At 45.9% G+C, this 18,072-nt stretch overlaps 1 protein-coding gene across 1 annotated transcript in view; it reads right to left on the bottom strand.

The window, feature by feature from the left end:
- The window catches only part of LOC311101732 (protein turtle homolog B-like), a gene marked incomplete at both ends in the record, with an annotated part of 74,596 nt that overhangs the window by 9,685 nt on the left and 46,839 nt on the right, over nt 1-18,072 (bottom strand). The window contains 8 exons of the mRNA XM_084142902.1: nt 4,630-4,753; nt 5,582-5,732; nt 5,965-6,084; nt 6,204-6,344; nt 6,613-6,755; nt 7,796-7,941; nt 10,896-11,040; nt 13,647-13,764. Of these exons, the coding sequence (XP_083999028.1) occupies nt 4,630-4,753; nt 5,582-5,732; nt 5,965-6,084; nt 6,204-6,344; nt 6,613-6,755; nt 7,796-7,941; nt 10,896-11,040; nt 13,647-13,764 (1,088 nt within the window). The remainder of the gene's footprint in view (nt 1-4,629; nt 4,754-5,581; nt 5,733-5,964; nt 6,085-6,203; nt 6,345-6,612; nt 6,756-7,795; nt 7,942-10,895; nt 11,041-13,646; nt 13,765-18,072) is intronic.

The following is an 18,072-nucleotide window of genomic DNA, read 5'->3' on the forward strand; positions in this document are numbered from 1 at the left end:
TTGACTCGTACATTTATGAGTAACAGCTCTGTGTACAAGTAATTCATTATTTAAGTAAACAAGAGATGCCTCCATGCATATGCAATGTTCCTCAAAGCACATGGTTTAATATTACAGTCAACAAATGTCCATTAAGTGCCATCAGGCCATGAAAGAGAAATGGATGAGAATGGCTGTCAATATTAGACTGTCAAAAGCCCCACTTCTATCAGATGATTAATTCACAGACAGCCCCCATTCAACACAGTATGGTTTTATGACTGCTGACATGTACATAAAATAATAATAGTGATTTTATGGCACCTTGTGGGTGTTGCCTAATAGAATGTTACTGGAATGTCTTGCCATTAAATCCCATTACGCCTTTAATAAACAAACACATGAATTATGCATCTTCTGTGATTTACTGTATGCCCTACTCTTCAACAATGCAAATAATGTAAATACAAATACTGAGTAACTGAGAGTGATATAACTGAAGTACTGAGTAATAAACCATTAGCACTGTGCATTGTAAAACCTGCCTGTTGAAGATAGTATGTTTGCCCCTGGATACTGTTGCAGTAATTCAAGTAATTCAATTATCAATAGGTTTCCTTATTGATAACAAATCAGATCCCTACTAGGGCTGTGGCGGTCATTAAATGTTGTCAGCCATTGATTGTCAAGCAAATAACTGGCGGTCTCACGGTAACAGACCATTAATTAACATAAACATACTTAGCATCTCCTGGCTTCTACACATAGTCTACAAGCCACTGATGCAGACCTTTGGAACATCTATGTCACGCCCTGACTCAGGGGACTCTTATATGTTGAGTCAGGGTGTGGTGTTCTATGTTGTGTTTTCTATGTTTCAGTCTAGGTGTTGTAGTTCTGTGTTTGGCCGGGTGTGATTCCCAATCAGAGACAGCTGTCGCTCATTGTCTCTGATTGGGGATCATACTTAGGCAGCCTGTTGGCATGCGTTAGTTGTGGGATCTTGTTCCGTGAGTAGGCTTGTTTTGTGTTTAGCCTTAGGACTTCACGGTTCGTTGGTTTGTTGTTTTGTTAGTTTGGTTGTATCGTTAGTTTGGTTGTATCGGTGAAATAAACATGTACGCATTTCACGCTGCACCTTGGTCTGACCCGTCCTTAAACGAACATGACAATCTACATTTTAAAAAGTCTAATAAATCCATTTAATATAGCCTACACCATCACAATAAATCCATTATTTATTTTAGACAGGTCTAAAGAAACATGATATGAGGAAAATGTAGTCTATTTCCGAAGAACAGAATAGCATACTCTGAGTTGTCCTTATGTTAGGCCTTGATCTGGCTATGCCATATGACTGTGGGCTACACTAGTTCATTTAGCAGACAATATTTTCTTAAAATTCTGTGGCGTTATTTATATTATTTTATAGTATGAATAATACAATTGAACATAGCTGAATAAAATAGAAAGGATATTTTCTCCAAACGATTTAAGGGAGTGCGCACATGTGGCTATTCTGTTTTGAGTGGTTAACAAAGAAACAGGTCCTCCTATATGCTTAATTTAGAGTTATTTATGCAACTTTAGTTGTGATACAAACGTTGGGCTATATGTTTAGATTTTTAATACATTCTATGATGCGACTCTAATGATGATGTGAAAAAAGTTGCATGAAAGGCATGAGCTCTACTTAGTTTTTGCGCAGGCTGCACACACTTCATTAGTCTCTCATTCACAATATGACAAGCACTTGATAATGCCTCGAATTTCCCGGTGGCATCCCCTTTGTGTTGCCGTAATGCCCCCTTAAAAAAGATCCATGCCTATTGCAGCCAGTGGCCATGGTGCCCTTGTGCTGAATATAATAATTATAATTCCCTTCTCCTGGCTGCGTGCTCCGAAGCACCTCTCACTCACATGGCTCGCTCAGATATCTCAATTCTTATTAGCCAATGCCCGTCATGTGATCGGGTCCTTCTCACAGCATCTCGAGTCCTTCTCACAGGCTACAAGTGAAGAGAGATACATCGGGGACACAACTGCAGGCGTCCTTATCAAATTCATAGCCGCATATTGAAGATGTTAGAAGAACTGTTCACATTTACTTTTTGTCAGCCAACAAGATGAGTAGGCCTAACAAACAGCAAAAGCACTAGCTTATGTCAATCTACTATCCCCCATAGTACGAAAGTTGACCTATTCTATTGGTCAACTTGTCCTTCTGTGCAATAAATAAATATTCCAAACATACTCTGGGAGAGTTGTGGGATGCGATAGATCCCAAATTAATACAACCACTAGCATAATTTTTTTTTTTGAAAAGCAATGAGGCTTATGCAGCAGATCAGAACGTTTATCTTAAAATGTTGATAAACTACAGTATTAGGCTATTTCTTCACATTATAAGCACAGCAATGCGCACACGGCAGTAGGCTATAAGCATGAATGTTCCAAAATGCAATCAATTAGCGGGAAAACACCATTCTCAAAAATGTGATTATGCATGTAATGCTTTATTATAAAGGTCCATTTTTATGGTGAAGATTATCTTCCCAAACTTGAAACTCACCCGCTGCCTATGTATGCCAGTTAGGCTCTACACCCGTTGTAAAGCGGATTAATGTGCTTAATTTTAAGAAGTTATCTGGCCACTTTAGTTGTGATACAAATCTTAGCAAAACATATAGGCCTATGGGCTAGGCTACATGAGGTGTGCGACTATGATTTGAAAAAGTCACCAAAAAAAGGAATGTGCTGTTTCTTGCCTTACTGCACACAACCTGGGCATCATTCACAAGTGATAATATATAATTCACAAGTGATAGACTAATATTGTCACCCATCAGACTATTCTTGATTTAATCTTGTCTTTACATATACTAAATAATATATGTGTGAAATTTGTTTTGATTTAGAATGGACCATTATCACGCACCTGTCTCAAAACAGGGGCAGGGGAAAAAAATACATGTCATCTACAGTACCTTGCAAAAGTATTCATCCCCCTTGGCGTTTTTCCTATTTTGTTGCATTACAACCTGGTCAGATGAGACTAAAATTGAGCTTTTTGGCCATCAAGGAAAACGTTATGTCTGGCGCAAACCCAACACCTCTCATCACCCCGAGAACACCATCCCCACAGTGAAGCATGGTGGTGGCAGCATCATGCTGTGGGGATGTTTTTCATCGGCAGGGACTGGGAAACTGGTCAGAATTGAAGGAATGATGGATGGCGCTAAATACAGGGAAATTCTTGAGGGAAACCTGTCTTCCAGAGATTTGAGACTGGGACGGAGGTTCACCTTCCAGCAGGACAATGACATTTACATTTTACATTTTAGTAATTTAGCAGACACTCTTATCCAGAGCGACTTACAGTTAGTGAGTGCATACATTTTTCATACTGACCCTAAGCATACTGCTAAAGCAACACTCAAGTGGTTTAAGGGGAAATATTTAAATGTCTTGGAATGGCCTAGTCAAAGCCCAGACCTCAATCCAATTGAGAATCTGTGCTTAAAGATTGCTGTACACCAGCGAACCCATCCAACTTGAAGGAGCTGGAGCAGTTTTGCAATGAAGATGGGCAAAAATCCCAGTGGCTAGATGTGCCAAGCTTATAGAGACATACCCCAAGAGACTTGCAGCTGTAATTGCTGCAAAAGGTGGCTCTACAAGTATTGACTTTGGGGGGGTGAATAGTTATGCACGCTCAAGTTTTCTGTTTTTTTTGGTCTTATTTCTTGTTTGTTTCACAAGAAAAAATATTTTGTATCTTCAAAGTGGTAGGCATGTTGTGTAAATCAAATGATACAATCCCCCAAAAATCAATTTTAATTCCAGGTTGTAAGGTAACAAAATAGGAAAAATGCCAAGGGGGGTGAATACTTTTGCGAGCCACTGTATGCAATGAAATAGCAAATGGAAGATGCTTTTCCCGTCGTTCATTTTCATGCCAGCCAGTTAGGCTATACTCCTGTTGTAAAGAGAAGCAATGTGCTTAATATTAGGAAAGTTGAGAAATAAATATAGTAAGCCTATAGAAAGCTTAATAGAGGCCATCAAAACTCTGTTTTCTCACGCAATTGCATTGCCTATAGAAATGCTGCACAACATGAGCTCATGGGCTCTCATGAAGTGTTTGATTACATTTTCAATTACATTTGCATTGACCTCAGAGTGATTAGAGGGACAATAGAGTGCTGAGTACCAGGTAGTTAGCAAGTTTGGTAGGCTACTAATGACCATCAGCAGCATCAGAGCTTGGAGAAGCCTAGTTACCGTGACTAAACGGTCCCGTGGAATTTGACTGCAGTGTGGTCCTCTGTAGCTCAATTGGTAGAGCATGGTGCTTGTAACGCCAGGGTAGTGGGTTCGATCCCCAGGACCACCCATACGTAAAAATGTATGCACACATGACTGTAAGTCGTTTTGGATAAAAGCGTCTGCTAAATAGAATATTATTATTATTATTATGACTCATGGCGCCGGTGTGGCGGTAATACGGTCAATTTAAGAGCCCTAATCCCTACATATCTATAGCAGATCAATCCCCAAAGTCTCTGTCCCCCCAGCTCTATTATGGGAATCAGCTGCAATCTGAGTATAAGATGTGATAGTAGACTAGAGTATGCTGGGAGTACTCACACTGGGCCATACCACACTGAGAATGTCTGCTCAAAGCCTCCGTCGTAACCCGGCTCCCAGGACACATTGGCCGAGGTCACAGAGGGCAACACACGGATGTTGCCTGGAGCGTGTGGGCTGGTGCCTGAGGGTCAGAGAAAAGAAACTGTCATATTTAATACCAGACCCATCTACAGTATACCTCTCTATATCTCTCTACTGTATATTGCTCTGGCCCACACTAAAGAGTGATAGAGCAATCTGTTAGGTCTATGTGTACTGTATGTTGAAGGTTAAGATGACCACAGTATGGGTCAAGTGTGTTATTCCCATAACAGCTGTTTTGTCAATGTATAAAAAGCCATCTCACTCTGAATCACTATCATTGTCCAAAAATAATGTACATTGTGCTGCTACCATTCACAGTCCTCTACAGTATACAACTGTCTACAATGGCTGTGAATGGCCTATCTGATTGGCTAATGCCCTGTACTGTGAGGTGTTGTTGACTAATGGTGAGGTGAAGGGGAGTGAAGGTCTATGGCTTGGGAGACCTGCTGTCCTGACCACTACGGTCAGAAACGTCAAAGCTGTCCGCTCCACACTCAGCACCTCTGACATGTCACCTGTCACTCCAGTGAGGGGACAGTTGGGAAAGTGCCAGCTAGGGTGTATGACTGTGAGAGTCCTGAGGTATGCTTATTACTCATATGTACTGTAAACACGCACAAGCTAGTCACTTGTCTAAGCAGTACTTCAGTATACATACAGTACAGCTAGGACTAGGGTAATCATGAATGGGAACAGAGAGCTGCAGGGTTGCTGTCAAATCCACTTCAATTCCACTTCAATTTAGATTAACTGAAATTCTGAACCCTGAAGAGCTGAGAAAACACAGAGGGGACTGTACCGATGACTAGGAACATCAGACATGCATGGGGACAGAGGGTTATGAGGTCACAGGGGACGGTACCGATGACGAGGAGGAGCGTGCTGGCAGTGATGCTGGTGACCACATTGGTGGCCACACACTCCCATTCCCCATGATCCTCCTTGCTGAGGGACAGGAACTGTAAGCTGCCGCTCGGGAGGATGTTGTGCTTACTCTTGCTGGGCTTCCCCACCTTGAACACACACACACACACACACACACACACACACACACACACACACACACACACACACACACACACACACACACACACACACACACACACACACACACACACACACACACACACACACACACACACACACACACAGTTCACTGGGACTAGTCTGTCATATTACAAAAGCAGTTAGAGTTTTCCATATTTCTCTTCTCAGACTACTCCCAGCTGTAGTGTGGTTTCATACCTTCCTCCAGGTGATGGTTGGTATCTCAGGGTCTCCCGAGGCAGCACAGGGGATGACCAGCTCTCTACCAGCCTCCTGGCGGTACTCCCCACCAGGCCTCACGTTAAAGTAAGGGGGATCCTGTTGGCCAACACACACACAATGTCACAGACCAAGTCTCACAACAAGTCTCACCAAAAGGGGGAGAGAGAAGACTACACATATCACATTTGGTCAGAGGTTTCTTCCAGTACCAGTACCTTTAGCACCAGAGTGGCCGGGTCGGACTGGCCCATAGTACCCAGTGCATTGTAAGGCATACAGGTGTAGGTGCCAAGGGAGTCTTCTGTGGCCTCCGCCACCCGGATACTCCCATCTGGCGCCTGGCTCCATCCGGGGTACTGGGACAGGAGAGAGGAGGTACACTCAACATCACAGGGATGCAATATTCTCCACAGCATTCAAAGTGTGTTAAAGAAGGAGTGCTGATCTAGGATCAGGTCCTCCGTGTCCATATAGTCATATTCAGTAGCGGGGAAAACCTAAAAGGGATCCTAGATCAGCAATCCTACTCTGGGATGCTTTGTGAACAGCTGTTATGGTGAATGATAATAATCAGCATCAGTCCAGACAGACAGAGACCCCCACGGATGGCAGACTGAGACTGACCTTCTCCACTCTGAGAGGGTAACCATCTTTCTCCCACTTCACTGATATCACCGGCGGGTTGGCATCCGCCGGGCAGCGGATGACCCCTGGCAGTTTCCGTGGGACGTATATGATGGAGGGCATGTTGAGCACGCGGGCAGGGTCTGAGGGTCAGAAATTAGAGGTAAGAGAGGACAGAGCATGAGGTTTTGTGCAGATGGACAGGAGATGGTTTCAGTGAAAATAGACTGGAGCATAAAGTCTGAAACTGTTCAATCACAATTACAACTGCCAGGTACTTCTCCTATAATAAGTTGGTCGGTATGGAAACCAATAAAAAATATATATTTTATAAGTTACTTTATAGCGGCCCAAGCTAGCTGCTAACTAATTGTCTTTAGCTATCAACTTGGATAGTACATAACAGGAAAGAGGACAGTTCTGTAAGACTGCAGAATTTGGTTTTTCGCTCCAGCGAGGGGCTCTGGTCACCCTCTGAAGCCAATCACAAAGACAGTCATGGTCGGCTCTCTCTCTCTCTCTCTCTCTCTCTCTCTCTCTCTCTCTCTCTCTCTCTCTCTGCATTTCCCTTCCACATACAGTAACAGATTAACTAAAAGGTCACCGTTTCAATTCAGTCCGGCACATTGAGGAGACCAGTACTCTTTCTCTAAGGGGAGAAGGACAGACTGAGCAGCATGCTATGGGGTGAGACTAGCAGACTGTCTCTGTCAGTGTCTAGCAATGAAATATAATCAACTCTACAGAGACTGGAATCATAGACGGGAAAAAATGCTAAGAATATGGTGATGAGAGAGGCCCTACCAAGATGATGAGCAGTAGGACTATCTAATCATTCCCTCATCCCGACCATTGACTCTGAAATTCAGCCAAGGGTGGAAAAGTTTCAGCAGGGCGATATGTATGGTACTGCATCACCGATGACAATCCTGTTGAGCAGCAGTGTTCTGGCTGCCACTATGCAGGCTGTGATACTGTTGTTTCTCCTCCTGTTGAGCAGCAGTGTTCTGGCTGCCACTATGCAGGCTGTGATACTGTTGTTTCTCCTCCTGTTGAGCAGCAGTGTTCTGGCTGCCACTATGCAGGCTGTGATACTGTTGTTTCTCCTCCTGTTCCAGTACAGCCAGCCAGCCTTGTCTGCCCCCCCCACCCTCCCTCTCTCCGTCGCCACGGTAACACTCACACTGAACAGAGAGGTGTGCTGACGCTGACGGTGGAGTTCCGAGGCTGTTGCTTGGGCTGCAGGTGTATTTCCCAGCATCCTCTGGTTTCACCCGGAAGATGTGGAGGGTTCCGTCGATGAGGATGCGGACTCTGTTTTTCAGGTCACTGCCGAGAGGAAGCAGACAGTTATCGAACATGCCATAGCATAGACACACTCACACACTGGGGCTGCATTAATGCAATTACACAAGTCTGCCATGAGAGGGCAGCATTTGGTCAAATCCATCCAGGCTGAATAGCTTCCAAAAGATTGAGCAGTTACGTGTCAAATATTTTTTATTTATTTTATTTAACCTTTATTTAACTAGGCAAGTCAGTTAAGAACAAATTGTTATTTACAATGACGGCCTACCAAAGGGCAAAAGGCCTCCTGCGGGGACGGGGGATAAAACAAATAATTATATATATATATATATATATATATATATATAGGACAAAACACACATCACGACAAGAGAGACACCACAACACTACATAAAGAGAGACCTAAGACAACAACAAAGCATGGCAGCAACACAACATGCCAACAACATGGCAGCAACACAACATGGCAGCAGCACAACATGGTAGCAGCATAACATGGTACAAACATGATTGGGCACAGACAACAGCACAAAGGGCAAGAAGGTAGAGACAACAATACATCACGCAAAGCAGCCACAACTGTCAGTAAGACTGTCCATGATTGAATCTTTGATATATCCCCTAATTTCCACAATCACCTGATGTTGCAGCCCTCGTGTTTTCTCTCTCACTGCCACTTTAAATGAAGTACCCTCATGAAGTGTACACTGGCAGATATTCTATTCCCACTGTGTTTCAAACAAAGAACAAACCCACTGCACACCATGTTAATTTGAGTAATATTTGAGAGGACATTATGCAAAAGAAATAGCAGAGGGAATATTCTAATGTAAACTATGAATTCATCTAAACTATACATTGTATCTATTTGAGTAAATAAATATTGTGATTAGACCAAAAATATCCTCTCGTGATAGACTGTTGGCTCCCAGGATAGACCAAACATTGTAAGCAGCCCAACTAGGATAGTAGTGTCTTATCCTAGGGTTGATTATGCACAGCCTTTTTCCAGGCCTTTAGAAAACAATTTGAGATGGGCCTCTTTCTAAGGGACTCTCTGACAGGTTGATTCTCCCAGACAGACACTTGGTCTCCCAGTCACTTGTTCTTTCTAAAACGTCTTCATCACTAAACTAAAGCAGTGCTTGGGGCGAGTCTGACAGAGCTCCTGGCTACGCTTCAGATCATTACTACAGTATAACAGGCATGTGGTATTGTCATCAGAGCGTGCTAACCCGGCTGGCATGCTCCAGACAGCCCCCTGCTAGGCCCTCTCTTACTGCTGCCGGACCACAGAAGAACAGGGCACCAGCACACACACACACGTCAAAAAATGTTATAAATTTATTTGCATTTTAATGAGGGAAATAAGTATTTGACCCCCTCTCAATCAGAAAGATTTCTGGCTCCCAGGTGTCTTTTATACAGGTAACGAGCTGAGATTAGGAGCACACTCTTAAAGGGAGTGCTCCTAATCTCAGCTTGTTACCTGTATAAAAGAGACATGTCCACAGAAGCAATCAATCAATCAGATTCCAAACTCTCCACCATGGCCAAGACTAAAGAGCTCTCCAAGGATGTCAGGGACAAGATTGTAGAACTACACAAGGCTGGAATGGGCTACAAGACCATCGCCAAGCAGCTTGGTGAGAAGGTGACAACAGTTGGTGCGATTATTCGCAAATGGAAGAAACACAAAATAACTGTCAATCTCCCTCGGCCTAGGGCTCCATGCAAGATCTCACCTCGTGGAGTTGCAATGATCATGAGAATGGTGAGGAATCAGCCCAGAACTACACAGGAGGATCTTTTCAATGATCTCAAGGCAGCTGGGATCATATTCACCAAGAAAACAGTTGGTAACACACTACGCCGTGAAGGACTGAAATCCTGTAGCGCCCGCAAGGTCCCCCTGCTCAAGAAAGCACATATACATGCCCGTCTGAAGTTTGCCAATGAACATCTGAATGATTCAGAGGAGAAATGGGTGAAAGTGTTGTGGTCAGATGAGACCAAAATGGAGCTCTTTGGCATCAACTCAACTCGCCGTGTTTGGAGGAGGAGGAATGCTGCCTATGACCCCAAGAACACCATCCCCGCCGTCAAACATGGAGGTGGAAACATTATGCTTTGGGGGTGTTTTTCTGCTAAGGGGACAGGACAACTTCACCGCATCAAAGGGATGATGAACGGGGCCATGTACCATCAAATCTTGGGTGAGAACCTCCTTCCCTCAGCCAGGGCATTGAAAATGGGTCGTGGATGGGTATTCCAGCATGACAATGACCCAAAACACACGGCCAAGGCAACAAAGGAGTGGCTCAAGAAGAAGCACATTAAGGACCTGGAGTGGCCTAGCCAGTCTCCAGACCTTAATCCCATAGAAAATCTGTGGAGGGAGCTGAAGGTTCGAGTTTCCAAACGTCAGCCTCGAAACCTTAATGACTTGGAGAAGATCTGCAAAGAGGAGTGGGACAAAATCCCTCCTGAGATGTGTGCAAACCTGGTGGCCAACTACAAGAAACGTCTGACCTCTGTGATTGCCAACAAGGGTTTTGCCACCAAGTACTAAGTCATGTTTTGCAGAGGGGTCAAATACTTATTTCCCTCATTAAAATGCAAATCAATTTATAACATTTTTCACATGCGTTTTTCTGGATTTTTTTGTTGTTATTCTGTCTCTCGCTGTTCAAATAAACCTACCATTAAAATTATAGACTGATCATTTCTTTGTCAGTGGGCAAACATACAAAATCAGCAGGGGATCAAATACTTTTTTCCCCTCACTGTACACACACAGACAGAAACACACACACATTCAAATTCACAACACCAGGACAGGGTCTGGAAGACTCAAATACGATCACAGGAGAGGACACAAGATTCAAAAGCCTTTAGATGACAGGGTGGAAAAGACAAAGACCAAAGGGAAGTCACACAGACAAACAGACACAAGATCTTGATTATAACTTTACTTCTTAGTGAAGTACACGTTATCTTCCTCCCAAAACCAGGTGTAGGTCAGGTTGCCAGGATACGCCTCTGCTTGACAGGTGAAGCGTGCATTCTGGGATATGTTGACAGTAATGTTCTCTGGCGGTGACTTAATATACGGTGGCCCTACAGGAAACAAACAAAGGCTTTTAGTGTACAACAAAACATAGATTGAACAAAAATATAAACGCAACATGCAACAATTTCATAGATTTTACTGAGTTACAATTCATATAAGGAAATCAGTCAATCGGTACAATTGAAACCAGGATTAATCCGTGAAGAGCACACTTCTCTAGCGTGCCAGTAGCCATCGAAGGTGAGTATTTGCCACTGAAGTCGGTTACGATGCCGAACTGCAGTCAGGTCAAGACCCTGGTGAAGATGACGAGCACGCAGATGAGCTTCCCTGAGACGGTTTCTGACAGTTTGTGTAGAAATTATTCTGTTGTGCAAACCCATTGTTTCATCAGCTGTCCGGGTGGCTGGTCTCAGACGATCCCGCAGATGAAGAAGCCGGATGTGGAGGTCCTGTGCTGGCATGGTTACACGTGGTCTGTGGTTGTGAGGCCGGTTGGACGTACTGCCAAATTCTCTAAAACGACGTTGGAGGCAGCTTATGGTAGAGAAATTAACATTAAATTATCTGGCAACAGCTCTGGTGGACATTCCTGCAGTCAGCATGGCAATTGCACTCTCCCTCAAAACATTTTTTAGTGGCCTTTTATTGTCGCCAGCACAAGGTGCACCTGTGTAATGATCATGCTGTTTAATCAGCTTCTTGATATGCCACACCTGTCAGGTGGATGGATTATCTTGGCAAAGGAGAAATGCTCACTAAGAGGGATGTAAACATATGTGTGCACAACATTTGACAGAAATCAGCTTTTTGTGATTATGGAAAATGTCTGGGATCTTTTATTTCAGCTCATGAAACATGGGACCAACACTTTACATGTTGCGTTTATATTTTTGTTCAGTGTAGATATGGATACTCAAATTATTCTCTTATGACCCATTCAGACAGCATCTGTTAATTGTTACAGTAGACCCCTAGCACAGGCTTCTCTCTAGTAGCCTATGAGATACAGTAAGCAGGCATATTGTAACTTGAACCACATACTTGGTTGCCAGACTTGCAGATGCCTCCACAGCATGAACCCTCGGTGCCCTGAGGTTGGTGTTCTGCTCTCTATCTCTCTGTACTATATTACAGACAGTGAAACGTAAGCTGTCTTTTATAAGTGGGCCCAGCTACAAGCCTCCTGGTTATTTCATAAATACACACTGAATGGCTTTATACACCAGGAAGGACTACTGAAAGAGTGGTTAAGTCACAGAACAAATAAAAACAGATCATTTTAGTGAGAATCACGACTCATCCGATAGCTGCTTGTAATTGCTCAGAGAGCCTTAGACAACTTCACTGGCACATTTCCACAGAGCCTGCTTCTGGATGGATACTCCTTAATGAAAAACAAAAACAGGCTGCAATATTGCTGGTGTACCAAACATTCCAAATCACACTGGATTTGTAAAAACTTTATTCAAACCATCTAAGACATGTATGAGGTTTATGAGGAGTCAGACCAATTAATTAAAAACTTAATGTATTATCAGGCATGTGCATGCAGTGTGTGCGAGTGTTTAGAGGGCTCAATAGAGTAAACCTTCCTCAAAATCCAAGATGTAAACAAGCACTTCTTGCCCATCCTCCTTTTAGACACTTGCACATTGACTGAAATTGACACATCTTTACCCCACCATCAAACCTAGCAAGCCTACCATAAAACCAACCTGCTCCATCGGCTGTTAACTCATCCAGTGCTAGATAGAGAGAGAGAGAGAAAGAGAGAGAGAGAGAGAGAGAGAGAGAGAGAGAGAGAGAGAGAGAGAGAGAGAGAGAGAGAGAGAGAGAGAGAGAGAGAGAGAGAGAGAGAGAGAGAGAGAGAGAGAGAGAGAGAGAGAGAGAGAGAGAGAGAGTGTGTGTGTGTGTGTGTGTGTGTGTGTGTGTGTGTGTATTTGATTTTGATGTAGACTGAGAGAGGCAGAGGCAGAGGCAGGAAGTGGAGGAAGCCTGTATCAGATCCATTTATCAGAGCAGAGCAGAGCCCAGATCTGTGTCTGTGTCTGTCTAGGCGAGAGAGAGCCTGGTTAATGGACCGGAGACAGACAGTGATGTACGCCTCAGACAGACAGTGATATACACACACTACCAGCAGCAGCAGCAGCAGACTAGGTCACCAGAGGACTTAAGAGTATTGACTTATACAGACTAAACCATACTACCACACTGATAAAACCAAACACTATCCCTGCATACTGTGACAAAGGCAGGAAACAGAGACTTATTAAGTAGATAGCGGCAGGACTTAATTTCTCTATCTTAAACACAATCTAGACACTGTACTGCATAGCTGTAGGCGTGTAATAGATGTTTAATAGCATGTGTAGGGCAAAAATAGCCTAAAGATTCTCGGATAAGGGATTATTCAGACAGTCAGGACAAACTGTTCTTTCAGTATTCAGCCAGCAATTGTCCTAGGAACCTTCTCCTCAAAACTCATAATCAGTAATCAGTGTGCACCTCAGTAGAGAAAAGTCATGATTTCTCCCTCACACCACCATAACCGACGCTGGGCCAATTGTGCGCCGCCCTATGGGACTCCCAAGTTCCATCCTCTGAAGTTCCATCCATCTGTGACGTTACAGTGTGACCGTTGCCCTCTTACCTTGGACCAGCAGACGGGTGGTGTGGAGCACCTCTCCCTGGTCGCTGAAGGCTCGACACGTATACGCCCCTCTGTCGTCCCGAGTGATCCCCAGCACTGTCAGACTCCCATCATGCACCTGGGGTGGACAAGTTTGTGAGAGACAGATCAAACATACAGAGATGGTATTTATAGTCCCCTCTAGCTCAGTTGGTAGAGCATGGCGCTTTCAACGCCAGGGTTGTGGGTTCGTTTCCCACGGGGGGCCAGTATGAAATTGTATGCACTCGCTAACTGTAAGTCGCTCTGGATAAGAGCGTCTGCTAAATGACTAAAATGTAAAATGTATAAGCATAACCTAGTGAAATGGCACACCAAAATCAAGGCAAGATTGAGTTTTTTTTGTCTTTGGTCGGAATGTATGTTTCGCTCTGTGAGTCGGTGGGTAGGTCTGTGTACAGAGGTATTAATATAGAGAGCATACAACCAATACTCTAAAGTCTAAACTCATCATCATGTAATTCTCGAATTAATCTCGTTCCCAGATACTTCCGCCCAAATGCGCGAAGAGTCTGGTAGACCAATGCATCAAACTTGGCCTTCGTGAGCTAATACAGAGAGCCAAGATAAACTCCAGGCGCATAGTCATTGGCTTAATTGGCTTAATCTACCAACCAATCATCTCCCACAACAACTTCCCCCTAACTCTCCCACAGAGCCACGCCTTGCAGTTGTGTGATTTGCTAAAATTAAATGACAAATACTTTACTCAGGTCACACCCATAGAATTCTATGGTCACTCCCACTAAGGAAAGCTTTGAGTGGTTGATATCCCAGGCTTATATGCGCTGTGCGCAAAAGCCTGGGGATGAAGTTATTCTCTAATTAACTTTGGTTGTGATGTGAAGCTAATCTCTCCAGGTGGTAACCTGGGAAACGTCTCACTGTGCACCTGTATTTCCTCTCCCCTCTGCCGAGGAGGACGCAGACTGGAACCAATAAGCAGGGAGGGAACACATTAACCCAACCTAATAAAAATACCCTCGTAAATTATGCAGTAGGGTTGTTGGGTTCTGTCCATTCAGGTTACACACAGCTGTAGCCCTGTCCATTCAAGCAAACGGGAGATAATCTGCTAAACCTCTGAGATTATACCTATTAATCTGTCTCTCAAACCTTTTAGCCAAGAGAGTTTAGCAGCCACTAGACACACCCAAACAGTGGTCCATCCTGCCTTGGGTCAGCCCAGTTGAGGTAGGACTCCCTGTTAATCCCACTCCATGGCAGGACAAACACACCTAGCTGGGCCACAGTTATGACACAGTAACCTACACTACACTTGCAGCAGTGTAATAGTCAGCAGGCCATTTCTATGGGGAGGGGAGGATGGGGATGGGAGGATGGGGAGGGGAGGATGGGGAGGGGAGGGGAGGATGAGAAGACGAAGGTGGATGTGGAGGAGGAGGAGGAGTTCAGACACAACACATTGACTAATGTGTGGGATCTCAAACAGCAGGGGGTGCTGAGATGATGACCATGATTCCTCCTCTTCTCTCCACTGTCATATTCCTGCCATTCTCTACCAAGTCCTCATGGACACCAGTTATCCATGGAGCGCAATCATTACCACCATCTCTTTACTACAATGGGAGTCCTCAAATGTATAGACTATGGCTTGTTTGGGTATATACTTTTTTTTCTAGTTTCCTCTCACAGCAAACCAATCAAAAGCAATTTGAGGGTTCAAACAAATCATAAACATATTCCACCGTTACTACCAATACGCCTAAATGCTGTGTGCATCAAAGCATGCTCTTTGATGTGAGGCACTTGGCTCACTGTTGATATTCATGTTTAGTATAACATTTATATTAAGAGTAACATAATATTGATGCAGTAGGAGGGATGAGGAAGTCTTCCGATCGTTTACTAAGGCGAACATGTTAAAGCCCTGGGCTCCTCCACTCTAACCTTTGATGAGGCTGTGGTGTGGGAGCCTGAGATGGGTGAGAGAGAGGGATGAGAGAGGGGTGAGGGAGGAGTGAGAGATGGGTGAGAGAGAGGGGTGAGAGAGAGGGGTGACAGAGGGGAACAAGAGAGGGAAGAGAGGGATTAGCGAGAGGGATAAGAAAGGGGTTGAGGAAAGGAATGAGAGAGGGGTGAGAGAGGGTGAGGGATAAGAGAGAGAGAGGGATGAGAGAGGGGTGAGAGATGGATGAAAGAGAGGGGTGAGAGAGATGGATGAAAGAGAGGGATGAAAGAGGGATGAGAGAAGGGTGACTAGCTGAGAGAGGGATGATAAAGGGATGAGAGAGGGGTGAGAGAGGGGTGAGAGAGGGATAAGACACAGGGCCAGCTCGCTGAGTGACAGACACAATGACACAGGAATGAGGCGAGCTGTCACTTCCTGTACGTCACACATCAAGTCCAAATGTTAGGTGCAGCCTTCAGCAAGCCTTCAGCAAGCTCAGGGATTTACTCCATCTGAAACATCTGAGTGTAGAGAGGGGTGAGAGAGGGGTGAGAGAGGGGGTTGTCCATGGTTCACAGGGTTCCTTAAAGAGAACTGGAACACTAACTCAAAACATGACAAATGAGAGAGGGGGTGCAGCCGAGGCTTGACACGCCTGGACTGTTCTTCCTCCCCTCAGGGACCCGCCCTCTGCAGGCCTTCTGCAGCCTGACTGACAGACTCTCCTGGCCAATCACAGACATGCCAGACAGTCCAATTAAGGGCTTCTCGATCTGCAATCTGGGTGCAGTGAAAAGTGCACAGACAGACAGCAGTCTCACGTATACTCAGGCAGATGGTGGTGTGTGCTGAAGATTTCCTCCAGCATACAACACCACACCTATAGACTGCCTTCTTACTTGAACATGAGTTATGAAACAGAATGAATAAGCTTATCTACAGCCAGTGTCACACCCTGGCTCTGGGACTCATTATGTTGAGCCAGGGTGTGTTCATTTCTATGTGTGTATTTCTATGTTGGTGTTCATTCTAGTTTGTTGTATTCTATGTTTGCCTGAGTGACTCCCAATCAGAGGCAACGAGTGTCAGCTGTTGGCTGGTTGTCTCTGATTGGGAGTCATATTTAAACTGTATGTTTTCCCTTTGTGGTGGTGGGTTTTTGTTCCGTGTTCGGTCATTGTCACCGTGGACTTCACGAGTCGTGTTTTGTTTTGTTTAGAAACTTTAACTAATTAAAGTCATGTTTGTTTCTCACGCTGCGCCTTGGTCTACTCATTACTACGACGATCGTGACAGAAAAACCCACCATGCAACGACCAAGCAGCGTGTCCAGGGGCAGCTCTTGGGCTGGACATGGGAGGAAGCGCCGGGAGAAGAGACGGTGGAGGCGCGCCGTAGAGAGGAGCTACGGCGTGATCAGGGTCGTCGTCGGACGGTCGGGAGGCAACCCCAGAAAATTTTTAGGGGGGGGCACACGGCATGGACGACGGGGCTGACGGAGGAGAAAAGGGGGCGGATCCAGAAGGCCACCAGGCCAGGGGTACACCGCCCTGTACGTCCTGTGCGGATGCCTCACACAGAGTGTGTGAGGGTAGGCATTCAGCCAGGACGGGTGGTGGCCGCTCTTCACTCCAGGCCTCCTATCCGTCTCCACAGCCCGGTTCGGCCTGTCCCTGCTCCACGCACCAAGCCTACGGTGTGCGTCGCCAGCCCAGTCCGGCCTGTCCCTGCTCCACGCACCAAGCCTACGGTGTGCGTCGACAGCCCAGCCCGGCCTGTCCCTGCTCCACGCACCAAGCCTACGGTGTGCGTCGCCAGCCCAGTCCGGCCTGTCCCTGCTCCACGCACCAAGCCTACGGTGTGCGTCGACAGCCCAGCCCGGCCTGTCCCTGCTCCACGCACCAAGCCTACAGTGTGCGTCGACAGCCCAGCCCGGCCTGTCCCTGCTCCACGCACCAAGCCTACGGTGTGCGTCGACAGCCCAGCCCGGCCTGTCCCTGCTCCACGCACTAAACCTACGGTGCGCGTCGCCAGCCCGGTCCGGCCTGTTCCTGCCACCCGCACCAAGTCTACGGTGCGCGTCGCCAGCCCGACCCGGCCTGTTCCTGCCACTCGCACCAAACCTACGGTGCGCGTCGCCAGCCCGGTCCGGCCTGTTCCTGCCACCCGCACCAAGTCTACGGTGCGCGTCGCCAGCCCGACCCGGCCTGTTCCTGCCACTTGCACCAAACCTACGGTGCGCGTCGCCAGCCCGGTCCGGCCTGTTCCTGCCACCCGCACCAAGTCTACGGTGCGCGTCGCCAGCCCGACCCGGCCTGTTCCTGCCACTCGCACCAAACCTACGGTGCGCGTCGCCAGCCCGGTCCGGCCTGTTCCTGCCACTCGCACTAAGCCAGGGGTGCGAGAAGTCAGCCTGGTAAGGCCCGTCCCTCTTCCACGCACCAAGCCAGGGGTGCGAGTCGTCAGCCTGGTAAG

Source organism: Coregonus lavaretus (assembly GCF_964263955.1).
Source record: "Coregonus lavaretus genome assembly, chromosome: 26".
Classification (NCBI taxonomy): Eukaryota; Metazoa; Chordata; class Actinopteri; order Salmoniformes; family Salmonidae; genus Coregonus; species Coregonus lavaretus.